The following is an 18,866-nucleotide window of genomic DNA, read 5'->3' as shown; positions in this document are numbered from 1 at the left end:
GTCCTACTGAATAGACTGTTAGAATTTGTATTATGGCAAGAAAAAAGCAGCCAAGTACAGGAAAACGAGTGGCTGCTGGTCACTGGCTGAAGGTCAGTCAGTCCGAAAAATTGGGAAAACTTTGAAAGTGTCCCCAAGTGTAGTCACAAAAACCATCAAGCGCTACAAAGAGAAACTGGCTCACATGCGGACCGCCCCAGGAAAGGAAGACCAAGAGTCACCTCTGCTGCGGAGGATAAGTTCATCTGAGTCACCAGCCTCAGAAATCGCAGGTTAACAGCAGCTCAGATTAGAGACCAGGTCAATGGCACACAGAGTTCTAACAGCAGACACATCTCTAGAACAACTTTTAAGAGGAGACTGTGTGAATCAGGCCTTCATGGTAGAATATCTGCTAGGAATCTACTGCTAAAGAAAGGCAACAAGCAGAAGAGACTTTTTTGGGCTAAAGAACACAAGGAATGGATATTAGACCAGTGGAAATCTGTGCTTTGGTCTGAGTAGTCCAAATTTGAGATCTTTGGTTCCAACCACCGTGTCTTTGTGCGACGCAGAAAATGTGAACGGATGGACTCTACATGCCTGGTTCCCACCGTGAAGCATGGAGGAGGAGGTGTGATGGTGTGGGGGTGCTTTGCTGGTGACACTGTTGGGGATTTATTAAAAATTGAAGGCATGTTGAACCAGCATGGCTACCACAGCATCTTGCAGCGGCATGCTATTCCATTCGGTTTGCGTTTAGTTGGACCATCATTTATTTTTCAACAGGACAATGACCCCAAACACACCTCCAGGTTGTGTAAGGGCTATTTTACCAAGAAGGAGAGTGATGGGGTGCTGCGCCAGATGACCTGGCCTCCACAGTCACCGGACCTGAACCCAATCGAGATGGTTTGGGGTGAGCTGGACCGCAGAGTGAAGGCAAAAGGGCCAACAAGTGCTAAGCATCTCTGGGAACTCCTTCAAGACTGTTGGAAGATCATTTCAGGTGAACTACCTCTTGAAGTGTGACTCTACAATTTTCATAGTCATGAAAATAAAGAAAACTCTTTGAATGAGAAGGTGTGTCCAAACTTTTGGTCTGTACTGTGTATATACTGTGTATATATGTATATATATATATATATATATATATATGTATAACGTATATGTGACTAGCGTATGCTCCTGTCGCATGTGTAGCATTGGGTATGTGGGAAAGCACATGTTAATAACCCTGCAAAGGTAAAAACTAACATATGCAATTGTCCTTTACGGTTGAGCCTATGGCTCTCTAACACTTGATGATGAGATGGAGTAATAGGATGAAATGATGTGTTGTTGCATATTTTATATTTCTTAGTGATTTTAACAGATTGTATAATACTATATATTTTTAAAGGCTATACCACTTTATCAAATTACTCTAAAAGAAAAACGTAATACTTTAAGAATCATAACTGCATCAATTGAAAGCATGAAGCACTGGAGTCAGTACACAGATCAAACTCCATTACTGTTTGAGATATTAGGTATGTATAATAGTAAATTAAAACACAACTATGGTTGTAAAATCCATGCCTAAAGTGTATTTTAATTTTTAGAGCCAACCTGGGATATCACCCATTGGTGATGATTTCCAAAACTGTGCAAAATCTGGTGCAGCTGTGCATGTTAGCCAATCAGCTTCTAATGTCAGCTTGTTCAATTAAGCTTTGACAAACAAACCTGGAAGCTGATTGGTTTCTATGCAGAGCTGCACCTCCAGTTTTAGTAAATCAACATAAAAAAAAAAAAAGTTACATGTTCACATTCACATAGCAAAATATTTAAAAATTGTTGTTTACCTTTTTTCTTGCTTTGCAGGAGGAGGCTGGGAGTATTGTTTAACATAGTTAACCCAACACTGTACTGTGCTGACAGATCTCTATTAACATTTGTAAACTATGGTATATGTGCACACTGTTTGTCCTAACAAGGCTTGGGTGGTGCATTGTATATTCGTGCAGTTTATTTCAGTCTGTCTCCACTCTGAAATTGTTTAGAATAGCTTGCAGTCTTATGTATATACCTGTTTCAAAGAAACAAGTGGAAAAGGTAATTTTATAAAAATTATTTTTAGGTATGGTGAATGGGAACACATAACAAACATAGAAATGGGGATTTCCTAAATTTTACTGCAAAAGTGGAATTACATTTTGTTACATATGTTACAAAGTTGTTGAAACTTGTTACCTTTATTTATGATAGTTAACACACCCATTCCGTATATACCAACTACCTATTACTAATAAACCTTGGTACCTACAACCAAAAAATGAGTAGGCACAGCAGCTGTGTAACTGTAATGGAAAATGAAAAATAAATAAACAAATGGCTGTGATCTGCTAAAAATACCTATGAATTATATATTTTGCAATAGTTTCTAAAAAGAGCAAAACCTAATCCTTTGATTTCCTCAGATTTAGCACAAAGTTGTAGGAAAGCAGAGATGAGGCAAGTAACCTCCACTCCTAATACTAAATGTCCTTCCTTCTTCAGCCCATATTCGGGACGATTTGACAGATCAAATTGCCGCCTGTTGGTAATGTGAGCGTTCCAATCGGTGCGACTCCAACTTTGCGGCGCTGCACCGATTTCCAGAAGTAGTTTCTGCACTACTTTTGGCGACTTCTGAGGCAACTTCCATAGACATCTGTGCATGAACCCTCATGGATGTCTTTCAAGTCGCCCCCCAAGTCTGACTGTAATACGGCTTTGAAATCGTGCTAGTGCAGGTGAAGTCGCACGATTTCAAAGCCGTGTTCAGTGTGAACGAGTGCTATTCATACACAGTACTCTGTGAATGAATGACGCAGCCATGTGGGGCTTCACCTACCAGCCTAGACTGAGTGTTGAAGACACTATCAACTTCATACTAAATCGCATTTATGCACACCTGTATAAGCCAGCAAGCCCTTGTGGGGGTCATGTTTTTAAGTTCTCTAGTGCTTTTGATACTTTCAGGCTGGATCTCTTGGGAGAGAAGCTAGCAGTGATACAGGTTGATTTTTCCCTTGTGTCATGGATTGTAGACTACCTTACAGGAAGACCTCAGTATGTGTGTTTGCAAAACTGTGTGTCAGATAGGGTGATCAGCAGTATTGGGGTTCCACAGGGTACAGTTCTCTCTCCCTTCCGCTTTACTCTCTACATCATGGCATTAAAAGGTTGCAATACTTCTGTGAAGAATGGTTCTAAGTGCCTGATTGTGCTTTGCTTAGGCTGGCTATACATTATACAATTTTCTTGTACAATTTTCCTTTAGATTTACCAAAACCATATAATATGAGGCCAAACTTAAACGCTTTCATTTGTATGCAATCAGGCCTTTGCACTAAATAGCTGAAGGTAAATCTAAAGGAAATTGAATAAGCACATTGTATAATGTATGGCCAGCTTTAGTGACATTGGAACTAAGCAGGAAAATAATTAGCTTACTTATAGTTTGGATATTCAGCTGAGGTGTCTCATACTCAAAACCTTGTTGCTAAAAAAAAAAAGGTCAAAAGCCAGAAAGCTAAACACTTGGTGTTGTTTGCATGATTCACACACCCTTGGTACAATATAGCCCCGTACACACGTAGCGAATGTCGGCCGTAAATATTCGGCCGGCGACCGTGCGGCCGATTGTAGGCTTGTTGGTATGATGCTTCCGACAGCGCATTTTCGGCCGAACAGAATCGGGTGTGCAGGCATTAAAATTTTTGTTGGCCAACACCAGAACGGCCGATTGTTCACCAGTCAGTACAGATTTCGGCCGACAAACAGCTGATTAGCAAGACTGGGCATGCTCAGAGAAGAAAAAACACATGGAAAGTTAACCATCACATGACATCACTTCTGCAGTCGGCTGTTGTTGGCCGACAAAATTCATGTGCAGTCTTTTGCAGTTTTCAGCCGACAGGACAGCACCGGACAAAAGACGGCCGATCGTTCGGCCGACATTCGGTACGTGTGTACGGGGCTTAAGTGACACATCCTTCCTTTATGACCTCCAAAGTGGACTATATATGTGAAATTCTGCTATGGGGCTCAGTTCAGCCTGTACTACCTATGGTATATGTAAGGATGCATGTGTAGCATGCTAAAAAAAAAAAAAAATAAACAGTAATGTAAAAGGCATTAAACAGCAAAAGATCTTGAAATATAATAAAAAATGCTTTTGAGGAGTAACCAGAAAAATCTCTTTTGTTTTGCTAGCTGTGCTTGATTCTGCTGTCACATCTGGTAGTCATGGATCAAAATTATTCATTCTGAGAGAGGGCAAGAACCACGTTCCATGTGTGTTTTATGAAATTGTAAGTAACATTAATACCTGCTGTTCATTACTTTCCTGAGTGAGTTTTGTCTTTTTGAAATGATAGAAATTACCATATTGCGCTGCTTTATCTTATAATGTGAATTAAAGGAAGAAGGTCTTGAGTATAGGATAACACCTAAACTTTGTTCTAGTTTAGAAAAGTCACTGGGGCATAACCTTTCAGGTTTAAATATTAGCAATATAAATTTCTCACAGTAAACCTGTGACAACATTGGCAACATATGGTGAAAAACCTAAGCAAGGGTAAAAACTTAATGTCAATTTTTCCTGTAAAAGTTGAGCTTGGCTCCATCCTTCCCACCTCTGAGCCACAAAGTCCTTTAATGTTCCTGTTGGGCTCATTTACTATTAGGTAAGATTGAATGGGCAGGGCTAGCTTGATTTATGCAAGAAGTTCAGTATTTTCATATACAGTATCTCACAAAAGTGAGTACAACCCTCACATTTTTGTAAATATTTTATTATATCTTTTCATGTGACAACACTGAACAAATTACACTTTGCTACAATGTAAAGTAGTGAGTGTACAGCTTGTATAACAGTGTAAATTTGCTGTCCCCCCAAAATAACTCAACACACAGCCATTAATGTCTAAACCGCTGGCAACAAAAGTGAGTACACCCCCAAGTGAAAATGTCTAATTTGGGCCCAAAGTGTTAATATTTTGTGTGGCCACCATTATTTTCCAGCACTGCCTTAACCCTCTTGGGCATGGAGTTCACCAGAGTTTCACAAGTTGCAACTGGAGTCCTCTTCCACTCCTCCATGACTACATCATGGAGCTGGTGGATTTTAGAGACCTTGCGCTCCTCCACCTTCTCCTCCACCTTCTCCACACTAATGAGTCACTTGATACCAGGGAGGGAAAAAGGCAAATTAGACCAATTTGCACATTTTCTCTTAGGGCTGTACTCACTTTTGTTGCCTGTGGGTCCCCTTGGTGGCTAATGGAGTCTTTGGAGCACATTTCCCCACCTGATCCCCTCTCTGAGACTGCGGAGCCCTCCGGGTCCCAACCATCCATCCATGCACTGACGGAGGTCCTGGAGTCCTTTGTGTCCCAGGTGAAGGTGGCTTTCGGGCATCCCCTTGAGGTTCCTAAGTGGTTTGCTAGGCAATACCCCTATGAATAGTCCCTTTCCAAGAAGTGGTCTGTTCCATTGGTTTCCAGGTTAAACAAATCAACCATGATTCTGGTTGAAGAGTCTCCGGCCCTTAGGGACCCGGCTGACAAAAAAGTGGAGGCTGTGGCCCGCACTATGTTCACACTGGCTGGCGCGGCATTGAGGCCGGTGTTCACCATTGCCCTGGTGTCACAAACTCTGACTGAGTGGGCTAAGCTTTTACGCCATGACCTGGAGGGAGAACAGTTCCCACGTGCCTTTGCTGAGCTGGCGGACCAGCTGGTCCAGGGGCTGCAGTTTATCTGTGATGCATCGTTGGATGCGGCTCCCCTAGTGGCTTAGCTCTCTGTTTCAGCAGTGATCCTTCAGCTTGTCCTTTGGCTAAAATGCTGGTCTGACTCCTAAAAAAGCCCTGGCTGTTCTTCCTTTACAAAGAGATCACCTGTTTGGAGCAACCCTGGATGACATCATTAAGGATCTCACAGGGCGGAAGAGTACCTTTCTTCCACAGGCTACTAAGGGCAAGGACCCTCATTCCAGATGTGGGCCCTCCTTTTCGGCTCATAAGAAGTTTTTTCGTCCCTCAGGATCGACTGACATGGGATCGAAACCTTTCAGGGCTCCGTCTGGTGGATCCAAGCGAACTTGGTCTGGAAGTCGAGAGCAGACTTCTCCAGAGCCACAGACAAGGCTCCCTCAGCATGAAGGTGCCCCCTCACCCGTATCTGGATGGGGGGATGTCTTAGCTGGTTCCTGGACCCATGGACTTCCCTGGTACAAGACAAGTGGGTACACAAAGTCATATGATCCAGATACAAGATCGAGTTTCATGCTCGCCCTCCGGAAAGATTCTTACCTTCCAACATGCGACTGTCTCCAGTCTGCTTACAGGCCCTCTTTGGGGCAGTGCAAGATCTTTTGCTTCAAGGGGTGATTGTTCTGGTTCTGATTGCGGAACGTTTTCAGGAGTTTTACTCTAACCTGTTTACAGTTCCCAGGAAGGAGGGCAAGGTGTGTCCAATCCTGGACCTCAAGGCACTGAACTGCTTTATGCGGGTGCAGAAGTTCAGGATGGAGTCATTTGCACAGTGGTGGCTTCCTTGCTTCAGGGGGATTTTCTTGCCTCCATAGACATCAAAGATGCCTACCTTCACATTCCAATATGTGTCGGTCACCAACACTTCCTCTGCTTTGCAGAGGGACAGGTACTTTATCCAGTGGCGTACCTAGAGCATTTGGCACCCGGGGCAGATCCTATATCTGGCACCCCCCCCTTTAAAATGTAAAAACACCCACAAAAATTTGTAATGTTTTCAAGAGTATTTATTGAACATATTTCACAGCCCCCCATCACAGTGCCCCTTGCAGTCTGTCCCCCCCCCTCCCTGCAGACATGATACAAGAGATGGTCAGACTGCAGACATGATACCAGAGATTGTCAGAGACTGAGGATGTGATACAAGAGATTGTCAGAGACTGCAAACATGATACAAGAGATGGTCAGAGACTGCAAACATGATACAAGAGATGGTCAGAGACTGCAAACATGATACAAGAGATGGTCAGAGACTGCAGACATGATACAAGAGATGGTCAGAGACTGCAGACATGATACAAGAGATGGTCAGAGACTGCAGACATGATACAAGAGATGGTCAGAGACTGCAGACATGATACAAGAGATGGTCAGAGACTGCAGACATGATACAAGAGATGGTCAGAGACTGCGGACATGATACAAGAGATGGTCAGAGACTGCAGACATGATAGAAGATAGAAGAGCACTAGCGGGGCCGGAGAGCACAGAGGAAGCAGAGAGCACTGGAGAGAATTAAGGGGGGGGGGGGTTGGAAAGTGTGAGGGGTGGAGAGCACTGGGGCGGGGGTGCTGGAGAGCACAGGGGGGACTGGAGAGAACTGGGGGGGAACTGGAGATCCCTGAGGGGGGGAGCCAGGGTGCACAGGGGGGTGGAGAGCACTGGGAGGGGGGACTGGAGATCACTGAGGGGGGGGGGGCAGGGTGCACAGGGGGATGGAGAGCACTGGGGGGGGGGGCTGGAGATCACTGAGGGGGGAGCCATGATGCACAGGGGGGTGGAGAGCACTGGGGGGACTGTAGATCACTGAGGGGGGGAGCCAGGGTGCACAGGGGGGTGGAGAGCACTGGGGGGGACTGGAGATCACTGAGAGGGGGAGCCAGGATGCACAGGGGGTGGAGAGCACTGGGGGGGGGACTGGAGATCACTGAGGGGGGGGAGTCAGGGTACACAGGGGGTGGAGAGCACTGGGGGGGGAACTGGAGATCACTGAGGGGGGAGCCAGGGTGCACAGGAGGGTGGAGAGCACTGGGGGGAACTGGAGATCACTGAGGGGGGAGCCAGGGTGCACAGGAGGGTGGAGAGCACTGGGGGGAACTGGAGATCATTGAGGGGGGGAGCCAGGGTGCACAGGGGGGTGGAGAGCACTGGGGGGGAACTGGAGATCACTAAGGGGGGGGCAGGGTGCACAGGGGGGTGGAGAGCACTGAGGGGAACTGGAGATCACTGAGGGGGGGAGCCAGGGTGCACAGGGGGGTAGAGAGCACTGGGGGAACTGGAGATCACTGAGGGGGGGGGGAGCCAGGGTGCACAAGGGGGGCCGGCAAAGGTATTTGTATATTGGGGCGGTGGGACAGCTGCATAAAGAGGAATTGATCTTTCCATATATCTCCTGCGTCTGTTGAATGCCTGCAGGAGGGAGAGGAGGAGAATCAGTCATTCAACGGACGCAGGAGATATATCAAAAGAAGATCAATTCCTCTTTGTGCAGCTGTCCCGGCCGCTTCTCCTATCCAGCACACAGCACTTACCTTCTTTCTTCCCGCCTCCTGTGAGCAGCGCGCCGCTGACTGAAGGAGCTGCTATGCCTTCACAGGGAGATGCGTGCCGGCCCGACCGCGTGCACCCCTGAGCGGCCTGACACCCCCCGTGCGTGGCACCCCCCCCATTGGTACGCCACTGACTTAATCAGTTTGTGGCGTTCCCTTTTGGTCCTGCCTTCGCTCCCCGGGTTTTCACTGAAGTGTTGGCCAAGTACTTGCAATGTTACGCCAGCGGGGGATCGCAATCCTGGGCTATTTAGACGAGCAGAGTCTTCTGCTGCGCTGGCAGAAAACCCGGAGATCACTATACGAACTCTGAAGAAGTTTGGCTGGATTCTGAATCTTTAGTCAAGTCAAGTCAACCTTGGTCCCTTCTACGAAACTAGACTATCTGGGGCTGACTCTGGACTCGGCCTTAGCCAGAGTATTTCTTCCTCCCAACAAACTTCAGACACTGCAGGTTGCAGTTCGTCTCCTGCTAACCAGCAGATGGTCATCCTTCCAGACTTGTATGCAGGTTCTGGGCCTGATGGTGTCAACCTTCGAGGCGGTCCACTTTGCGCAGTTCCCGAGGTTTACGAGGTCCCTGCAACTGGAGATTCTCATCGCTTGGGACAAGAATCCGCAGTCTCTGGACAACCAAATCCAGCTGAGCCGGGGTACGAGAGAGTCCCTGATTTGGTGGCTCTGTTATCCTGCTCTCCAGCAGGGCAAATTGTTCCTACCCTTGTATTGGACAGTGGTCACCATGGATGCCAGCTTGTCTGGGTGGGGAGGCGTCCGTGGCAGAAGTTCTGTTCAGGGTGTCTGGACCCTGGAAGAATCCAGACTACCGATCAATGTCCTGGAGTTACAAGCTATCAGACTGTGCCTGGAACATTGGATGGATCATCTCCAAGGCTGTCCAGTGCGCATTCAGTCAGACAATGCCACTGTCACAGGCTGTGGCTTATGTCAATCACCAAGGAGGCACAAGGAGTGTCCTGGCAGATCTGGAGGTAGCCGGCATTCTCAGGTGGGCAGAACGGTTCATTCCAGCCCTCTCCGCCGTTCACTTTCCCGGAGTGGAAAACTGGCAGGTGGATTGGTGTTAGACCAGAGGGAATGGTCTCTTCATCCGGAGGTGTTTTATCAGTTGTATCTCTGGTAGGACACCCACGAGGTGGATCTGTTGGCGTCTCAGCTCAACAGAAAGGTACGGAGGTTTGTGGCTCGGTCACGGGATTCTCTGGCAGACGCCACAGACGCGCTGATGGCCTCGTGGGGTCGGTATCGTCTGATTTACACCCTCTCTCCTCTCAAGCTCCTCCCAAGACTTCTACACAGGATCGAGGCAGAAGGGATTCCGGTCATTTTAGTGGCCCCGGAATGGACTCGCCGGCACTGGTACGCCAACCTGGAGCTTCTTTTGAGGCTTCCTCTCAGGGAGGATCTGCTGTCCCAAGGGCCAATCTTCCATCCTGCTTTGCAGTCGCTGGCTTTGACGGCTTGGCTGTTGAAAGCCAGGTGCTGAAGGATAGGGGGTTGTCTGAATTAGTGATTCCTATGCTGTTAAAGGTTAGGAAATCTACTTCTTGGAACATCTACTATTGTACGTGGAAGACGTACATTGCGTGGTGTGAATCCTTTGGGGTTTCTCCTCGCTCATTTTTTCAGTGGCTTAGATTTTGAACTTCCTTCAAAGGGGGGTTGAACAGAGGTTTGCCTTGAGTACTATCAAGGGCCAGGTGTCTGCCTTGGCGGTCTTCTTCCACACTCTCTGGTGCGTACCTTTCTTCAGGTTGTTCGGCACTTGGTCCCTCCAGTGCAGTCTCCATTGCCACCTTGGGACCTCAATTTGGTACTTTGGTTCTCCCTTTGAGAATCTTCGGGAGATTCCCCTGATTACGCTGTCTCAGAAAGTGACCTTTTTGGTGGCTGCGTGCAGGGTGTCGGAACTGGTAGCGTTGTTCTGTCGTGCACCCTACCTGGTGATCCACAGGGATAAGGTGGTTCTTCGCCCCTGTCCGTCGTTCCTTCATAAGGTGGTCTCTGATTTTCATTTGAATGAGGACATTGTGTTGCCTTCCCTCTGTCCCAGACCTAAACATCCTAAGGAACATGCCTTGCATGCCTTGGATGTGGTTCGGGCAATTAGGAAGTCAGATTCACTATTTGTGCTGACGGATGGACCTCGGAAAGGGTTGTCTGCTTCCTCTGCAACCATTTCTGGATGAATCAGACAGAGGGTGATTCAGGCCTATTCCATTAAGGGTCAGGTTCCTCCTTTGCCTGTCAAGGCGCACTCTACTCGGGCGCTCAGTGCCTCCTGGGCTTTCCGTCATCAGTCGTCAGTGACGTAGGTTTGCAAAGTGGGTGCATACTTTCACTAAGTTCTATAAAGTGGATGTGTTGGCATCTGCGGATGCTTCTTTTGGCTGCAAGCTTTAAGAGGACTTGATCCTTTTGAGGGTGTATTGTTTTTCAGGTGGGCTCCAGTTGTTTGGTTGAGCTCCTGTTGCCTGGTTGGCTAATGTTTAGCATTGGGATTTTTTTGTTGTTCCCACCCCTCATGTTTAACACTGCTTTGGGACGTCAGAATGGTTATGAATACCAGAAGCTGTGTCCATCAATGAACGAAAGAGAAAATGGGATTTTTGACTTACCATAAAATCCTTTTCTCTGATGTTCATTGACGGACACAGCACCCACCCCTCTGTGGAGTTATAATTCTCCTGACACTGCTTGTAACAAAACTGGGTGGCTATATCAGAAAGAGGGAGTATACCCCCTGGGACTGCCCATGGGTGTAGTCAGAGTTATTTTCTGCCTAGTGTCTTACTCCTGTAGGGGGCAGTATAACCCAATGATTATGAATACCAGAAGCTGTGTCCGTCAATAAACATCAGAGAAATCGATTTTATTTTTTTAAGTCAAAAATCCAATGTTTTTATCCAGGGCCTCATGAGAGGTCACTAGGGGGGTTAAAAAAAAGTGACATTTGCTTGGGTGCGTTGATCTTTCACCCTCATAGTTCCCTCCCCATTGTTCGTCAAAGCCAACAGCACGTGATGAAGGTATAGTCTACTTTTGTCACCTTTAAGTATCCACAGACACCAACATTTTTTTTAGCTTGTCTGTAAGAGGCCATTCTTCCCAGTGATCACAAATGTAAAAGCTTTTTCCACTGACCACCAATTTAAGAGGTATCCTTTCTACTACCATTCAAGTGATAGAGTATTCTTTCCAATGACTTTCAGTGTAAGGGGCATTCATCATTCCAATCACAATAAGGGACATTTTTCCTCCAAATTGTCCATTAGCTACCAATGGTTCACTACAATTTTCAGTCTCCATTTCTTCTTGTATATTAATATTTTTTGTTTCAAGATTAGTACTCACAATAAGCCTACGGTTAAAAAATAATCAGCCCCAACTAGTTAACCCACTGGGTATAATTTTTTTGTGCAGGGGTTCCTGAAAATTAATTTAAGGGGTCCCCCAGGGTACAAAATTTTTTTTTTAGAAAAGCTCAATAAAATACTTATAAAAAGAAGTGTAAGAAAAAGGAGTGCTTGCTACAAAAAAAAAAAATCATTTTAATTATCCAAAATCATTGTAATTATCCAGCATTTCATCTTGTATACTACAGCTGTTTTAAAAGGTCAGCATTTTAGTATTTTGCATACAGTATACTGAAGAGTTAATCAGTCCTTTTCAAGATTCTAGTGGTAGATGTCACTTCCTCCTTTCTACTTACCTCAGAGTCTTTGCCCCTATGACAAATTCTCCATAATATGAAACAAAATCTAACAGAAAAAGTGAAATTGGCTTGTATTGGTGATATTCAGGGAGCAGAACTAAGAACTAAAAGAGCAGATCTCTATCCAGCAGATTCTGATAAATGAATGGCATAAGGTGCTTTATTGTATACTTACTGGTGTGAACCAGAAACCTTTATATAATATTTAAGTTTAAAATAGCAATAACATAATTTTAGCTTTTGTTTTCATTGGTGGTTCTAAGGGTTGTAGGGTTTCTAAGACTATAGTTATAGTAATATTGTAGAAGCTGCACTTAGATATAAACACATAAAAACTATATAGTATGTTTAATAGCTTGAGTATGTTTTTGCTTAGGACCGAGATTTACCAAGACTAATTAGAGGTCGAGTTCATAGAGTCATGGGGAACTATGATAAAGAAAAAAACCTGCTGAAGTGTGTTTCTGTGAGGCCTGCATCAACAGCAGAGCAACAGACCTTTACAGAGTTTGTCACCGCTTCCAGTAATGAGATGGAGCAATACATTAGGACAATGAATAAAAAGTAGACCTTATTTGGATATGTTTACCTGAATGTTAATGAAATATTTACGTTAAAAATAAAATTCTTTATTTTGTCTGAGAAAAAAAATACATTTTACATTGTATGTCATGTCACAAGAGCCAAATTTGTATAAATGGTATACCCATTATTAATGCTTTATTAATAGCGTAATGTCAGTTTTTGGAAAAATAAATATATGATGTTCCATTATATGAGCTTAGCTATTCTTAAGGCTATATAATTATTTACAGTATATTTAATATAGCTGTATTATCTCTATAAATATTTTTGTTTACTTTTTGTATTTTTTATTTAAAGAAGAACTTCACTCCTCCACATTTAGGGCTCTTTCACACGGGCGTTCCGCATGTCCGTATATCATCCTATTTTTTTGCTTATGATATATGGACATAATGGCATTGCGGATGTCAGCGGATAACCATCCGCTGACATACGATTTTCGTCCTTTCAGTTCTGTTCCGTTTTTTTGTAACGGAACAGAACCTTATTTTTGTTCCGTTTAAAAAACGGAACGGATGCAAAATCGGATGTCAGCGGTGTCATCCGCTGACATCCGCAATGCCCATAGACATACATTATGTCCGTATATCATCCGCAAACGGATGGGATGATATGCGGACATACAGAGCGGATGACACAAGTGTCATCCGTGTCGTGCAAAAAAAAAAGCACCAGAGTGGAACAAAAAAACTGAACGGCCGTGAGAAAGAGGCCTTAGGCTTTTATTTTTTTGGCCCCTCTTACCTTGACCGTTCAAAAAAACAAACACACATGCCCAGTAGATCCGGTGTTGTCTATTGTAGAATGTTGCTCTGCCACCACACGCCAGATCCAGCTCTGCAGGCTTCTATACTAATGTCATCAGGAGGTCAGGTCTCTTTCAGATGCTTGCACTTGGACCCCTGATGAAGCACCCCTTCACATGCACAGTGTGCCTGATATTGCCCAGTGCATACAAAGTGTACCTGAGATTGTCCCGAAGCCTCCTAGGATGCATAAAAGGATGTATCCCAGGAGGCTTCAGGAAGGGGAGGGAACATCCTTCCTAGGAGAGGAAAGTCAGAAGTACAGAGCATGAGACCCACAGGAAATGTATTTTGTACATGAAGTCCTGTAAACATATTTGAAGTGGAGGAACGAAACCGGCTGCCAGGGCAGCAAAGGATTTTTTTAAACTACTCTGGTGGTCAACTTTACGGCTTCATGTAAACCGGCCTACATTTACAATGGATGTGAGAAAACACGGCACCGCTTTGCCGTGCTTTACGGTTTCCCGTGAACAACGGTCAAAACATTCCTATCCTGAACGTGATTGTTCTGCTTTCAGGAGAGGAAGGTTGAAGCTCACCTAAATATGGCAGCTCCTAAACTCTACTAAAAGTCTATATACAGTGCCTTGCGAAAGCATTCGGCCCCGTTGAACTTTGCGGCCTTTTGCCACATTTCAGGCTTCAAACATAAAGATATAAAACTGTCATTTTTTGTGAAGAATCAACAAGTGGGACACAATCATTAAGTGGAACGAAATTTATTGGATATTTCAAACTTTTTTTAACAAATTAAAAGCTGAAAAATTGGGCGTGCAAAATTATTCAGCCCCCTTAAGTTAATACTTTGTAGCGCCACCTTTTGCTGCGATTACATCTGTAAGTCGCTTGGGGTATGTCTCTATCAGTTTTGCACATTGAGAGACTGAAATTTTTGCCCATTCCTCCTTGCAAAACAGCTCGAGCTCAGTGAGGTTGGATGGAGAGCGTTTGTGAACAGCAGTTTTCAGTTCTTTCCACAGATTCTCGATTGGATTCAGGTCTGGACTTTGACTTGGCCATTCTTACACCTGGATATGTTTATTTGTGAACCATTCCATTGTAGATTTTGCTTTAATGTTTTGGATCATTGTCTTGTTGGAAGACAAATCTCCGTCCCAGTCTCAGGTCTTTTGCAGACTCCATCAGGTTTTCTTCCAGAATGGTCCTGTATTTGTCTCCATCCATCTTCCCATCAATTTTAACCATCTTCCCTGTCCCTGCTGAAGAAAAGCAGGCCCAAACCATGATGCTGCCACCACCATGTTTGACAGTGGGGATGGTGTGTTCAGGGTGATGAGCTGTGTTGCTTTTACGCCAAACATAACGTTTTGCATTGTTGCCAAAAAGTTTGATTTTTCTTTCATCTGACCAGAGCACCTTCTTCCACATGTTTGATGTGTCTCTCAGGTGGCTTGTGGCAAACTTTAAACAACACTTTTTATGGATATCTTTAAGAAATGGCTTTCTTCTTGCCACCCTTCCATAAAGGCCAGATTTGTGCAGTATACGACTGATTGTTGTCCTATGGACAGAGTCTCCCACCTTAGCTGTAGATCTCTGCAGTTCATCCAGAGTGATCATAGGCCTCTTGGTTGCATCTCTGATCAGTCTTCTCTTTGTATGAGCTGAAAGTTTAGAGGGACGGCCAGGTCTTTGTAGATTTGCAGTGGTCTGATACTCCTTCCATTTCAATATTATCGCTTGCACAGTGCTCCTTGGGATGTTTAAAGCTTGGGAAATCTTTTTGTATCCAAATCCGGCTTTAAACTTCTCCAAAACAGTATCTCGGACCTGCCTGGTGTGTTCCTTGTTCTTCATGATGCTCTCTGCGCTTTAAACGGACCTCTGAGACTATTACAGTGCAGCTGCATTTATACGGAGACTTGATTACACACAGATGGATTCTATTTATCATCATTAGTCATTTAGGTCAACATTGGATCATTCAGAGATCCTCACTGAACTTCTGGAGAGAGTTTGCCTAACTGAAAGTAAAGGGGCTGAATAATTTTGCACGCCCAATTTTTCAGTTTTTTATTTGTTAGAAAAGTTTGAAATATCCAATAAATTTTGTTCCACTTCATGATTGTGTCCCACTTGTTGATGATTCTTAACAAAAAATTAAAATTTTATATCTTTATGTTTTGAAGCCTGAAATGTGACAAAAGGTCGCAAAGTTCAAGGGGGCCGAATACTTTTGCAAGGCACTGTATACAGTGACACATAGGGGTTGATTTACTAAAGACAAATACACTGTGCACTTTGCAAAGTGCAGTTGCCCTCTGCAAGTGCAGTTGCTCCAGAGCTTAGTAAATGACGTAAGGCTTCACTTTGCAAAGGGTACCCAATCACATGCAAAGAAAATTGTGCAAAAAAGCATTTTTTTCTTTCGTTCATCGACGGGTACTGCTCCATATCTTCTTGACCATTGGGTTTATGCTGCCCCCTACAGGAGTAGGACACTAGGTGGAAAAAAGTTTGACTACGCCCATAGGGAAGTCTCAGGGGGTATACTCCCACTTCCTGCTCTAGCTCTTTAGTTTTTTTCTGCCTAGTCAGGAGTAAGGACCTAGTTCCTTGCTGGAATCTCTGGTCCTGGCATTTTTTCCTTTTTAAACTGAGTCTTTTTCTTCTTTTATTATTTTCTGTTCCTGTGAGAACTAAAATCAATTAGTTTATGTGAAAACTTCAGTCAACTGCGCAACGGACTGGATATCCTAGATCCTTACAGTCTTCCAAGTCTGGCCAGCGATCGTGACCCGATCTTAGCTCCACGCTAGGATGGCCACGACATAGTCCCACTGGACAGGGGCTGGCCAGTTAGTTAAACGCCTTGAGAGGACGCATAGCCCTGGTCACGACCTGTGTCGCAGCATGCCTCTGGCCTGAAGCACCTCTAAGATGGTGCGGTAGTCTGCCTGGAGTGGTGCCATGTTGTGGTAAATAGTGTCCCACCTCGCCCTTGGTGGTCTTTCGGGGTGGACGTGGGCTGCTCCCTGGGATGGTCTGCCCCTCGGGTTCCCCTCCATCTCCCCAGCCCCTTTAAACAGTTACGGTTGGTCCATGGGGCATCCTTGCAAAAAGGCGCCCTCAAAAATGTAGGCCATAGCTTGCGCCCTACTGGGCCACGCGGCAGCTTTGGGCGCCTCCATTTGATGGGTGGCCTTGTGAGTTTAGCTGAGGCCCTCAACTCTCTCCCTGGGCATCTGCCGGACTGGGGATCCGGGCAATGCGGCTGGGCCTCCACCGAAATTTAGGCTGCAGCCTGCGACCTGTTAGGCCATATGGTCAGCCTGGCGTCTCCCTTGAACTGGTGGCGCCGTGAGGGAGCTTCATTTTTAGTGAAGTGTAGCAGCCATTATTTTGTGGATGAGGGTTCTCTGCCTGCGCATCTGCGTCATGGCGAGCGGCCCCCTCCCATATCAAGGGGGCTATGTCTTATTATGTCCTCTATGGAGGGTGACCCTCTTGCTTTTTTGCGGGGTCTAATAGGTGGTCCTTTTGTGGACCTTTGACCGACATCTCCTTGCGGGACTGAGGTCGGCGGCCTCCTCTGCTTGTTATGTTTTCAGGGTGAGCTTAGTATATAGTGACTCCACTGAGTCTGCGTCCACGCACTTTGAGTGCTCACAGTGAGGATGATTCCTCTTTTACTGCATATGCGCATGAAAAGGCGCTGGTGGATGCAGATGCACTGATTGTATCGGTGTTCGAAACTTTAAACACGGGGGATGCAACCGCTGCTGCGTCAGAGGTGCCGGTCCCCTTGGGGCCCCCAGATCCTCAAAAGCGGCAAAGGTATTCCCTTTTCCCCGCCTACTGTGACAAAATTGTCACGAGTCAGTGGAGTTGTTCTAAACGCAATATGGCGGTGCCTAAGCGTTTCGATAGACGATATCCCTTGAGGAGTCTCTGTTGAGTATGTGGGCAGTCCCAGGTTGAATAAATCTAACATATTTCTGGTGGAGGAGTCTCCGGTCTTTATAAGATCCTTTTGACCGGAGAGCCGAGACTTTGATCTGCCACACGTTACTGTGGCTGGTTCGGTCCTTTGGCTGGTGTTCATCATAGCATTGGTGTCCCTGACATTCAGAATGGGCAAATCTTTCGCGCCGGGATCTGGAGGGGGAACAGCCTCCACCAGCCTTTGCAGAGCTGGCAGACTATTTGGTCCAGGGTTTGCAGTTCATCTGTGATGCCTCTCTGGATACGGCTCCCTTAGTCTCTGGGCTGTCAATGTGTTTCATATTCCCCTTTTAGCATTGCAGCAGTGTGTACATCAAATCCATCATCATATAGACAATCATTGTATTCTGAACTATTGCTTTCACCTCTCACTCCCTCAATCTTTGCCAAAAATGTGACATTAAAACTAATCAAAATACAACTGTGTGCCTATCTGTCACAGCTTTCATATACCCATTAAGCACGAACAACTATACTTTGACTTTCTTGCTGCCTAGCTCTTTAAAGAGGATGGCTGCGTGATGCCCAGCAACATGGATAGTTCTCTATTAAACAAACTGCAGAAGCAGAACTCACATTACTAAGGGCTTGTGTTAATGGGTAAATAAAGATTGCTTTAAGGTGCATTTTGCTTTTATTCGAGATGAGTTGGAGACACTTCTGACAACATTTAGGCAGACATGGGAGTAAGTCACACATGTGCAAGTCACAAGCAAGTCTCAAGTCTTAACCTTCAAGTCTCAAGCAAGTCCCAAGTTACTGTGGCGAAAAGCAAGCAAGTCAAGTCGAGTCCCTACTAGAAGTCAAGCAAGTCAAGTCATTTATTTTGGTCAAGTCACAAATCAAGTCAAAATACTGATCCACCCCAATTTTCACCTTTATATCAGTTAAAAGTCAGTGGTCAGGAAAGGTTTTCTTTTATTTTCAACATTAACAAAACTGCTTAGTGCTTTTTTCTTGGCATATTAAAGAAACACTTTGAATGCCCAAACAGCTCAAAATCCTTTGTCCGGTCATGTTTCAACACCACAGTCACTAAAAACATGTGTAGCAAGGTTTCCAGGCCTATGGCCTGATGTGGGTCTGCCATTAGTACAGGTAATCTCTCCAGCCCATATAAGCTGCGACCCTAGGTGTGAAAACTGAAGCAGCGCCAACTCTGGCATCTTTGTTTGTGGTTTTTATTGGAATTAGGGGATGGGAGAAAGGAATGAGTGGGATACTCCTTGAGGCTTAAACTAATTACAATTGGGACTTTATTTCTGAAATGCCCGTTGGCGCTTCCTTGACGCCAGCCGGCGCCAGCCAACACTCACTGACACTGAGAACACTCTGTAGAACAGAAGAAGTGCTGAATCCCGGAACTGTAGTCCAATAGATCAAAGACCTGTAGAACTCCTGACACTGTTGTACTATGAAAGTCACTGAATACTTTCCCT

General features: G+C 45.2%; 1 protein-coding gene across 1 annotated transcript in view; it reads left to right on the top strand.

Annotated features, from left to right (window-relative positions):
- Nucleotides 1–12,635, top strand: part of SPATA22 (spermatogenesis associated 22) — a gene marked incomplete at both ends in the record, with an annotated part of 38,373 nt that extends 25,738 nt beyond the window's left edge. The window contains 3 exons of the mRNA XM_082247972.1: nt 1,382–1,511; nt 4,222–4,319; nt 12,444–12,635. Coding sequence (XP_082104098.1) covers nt 1,382–1,511; nt 4,222–4,319; nt 12,444–12,635 — 420 coding nt within the window. The remainder of the gene's footprint in view (nt 1–1,381; nt 1,512–4,221; nt 4,320–12,443) is intronic.
- Between the last annotated feature and the right edge of the window lie 6,231 nt (nt 12,636–18,866).

This window comes from Pelophylax lessonae, assembly GCF_965119305.1.
Source record: "Pelophylax lessonae genome assembly, chromosome: 2".
Classification (NCBI taxonomy): Eukaryota; Metazoa; Chordata; class Amphibia; order Anura; family Ranidae; genus Pelophylax; species Pelophylax lessonae.
This window is presented reverse-complemented; position numbering and strand designations above follow the sequence as displayed.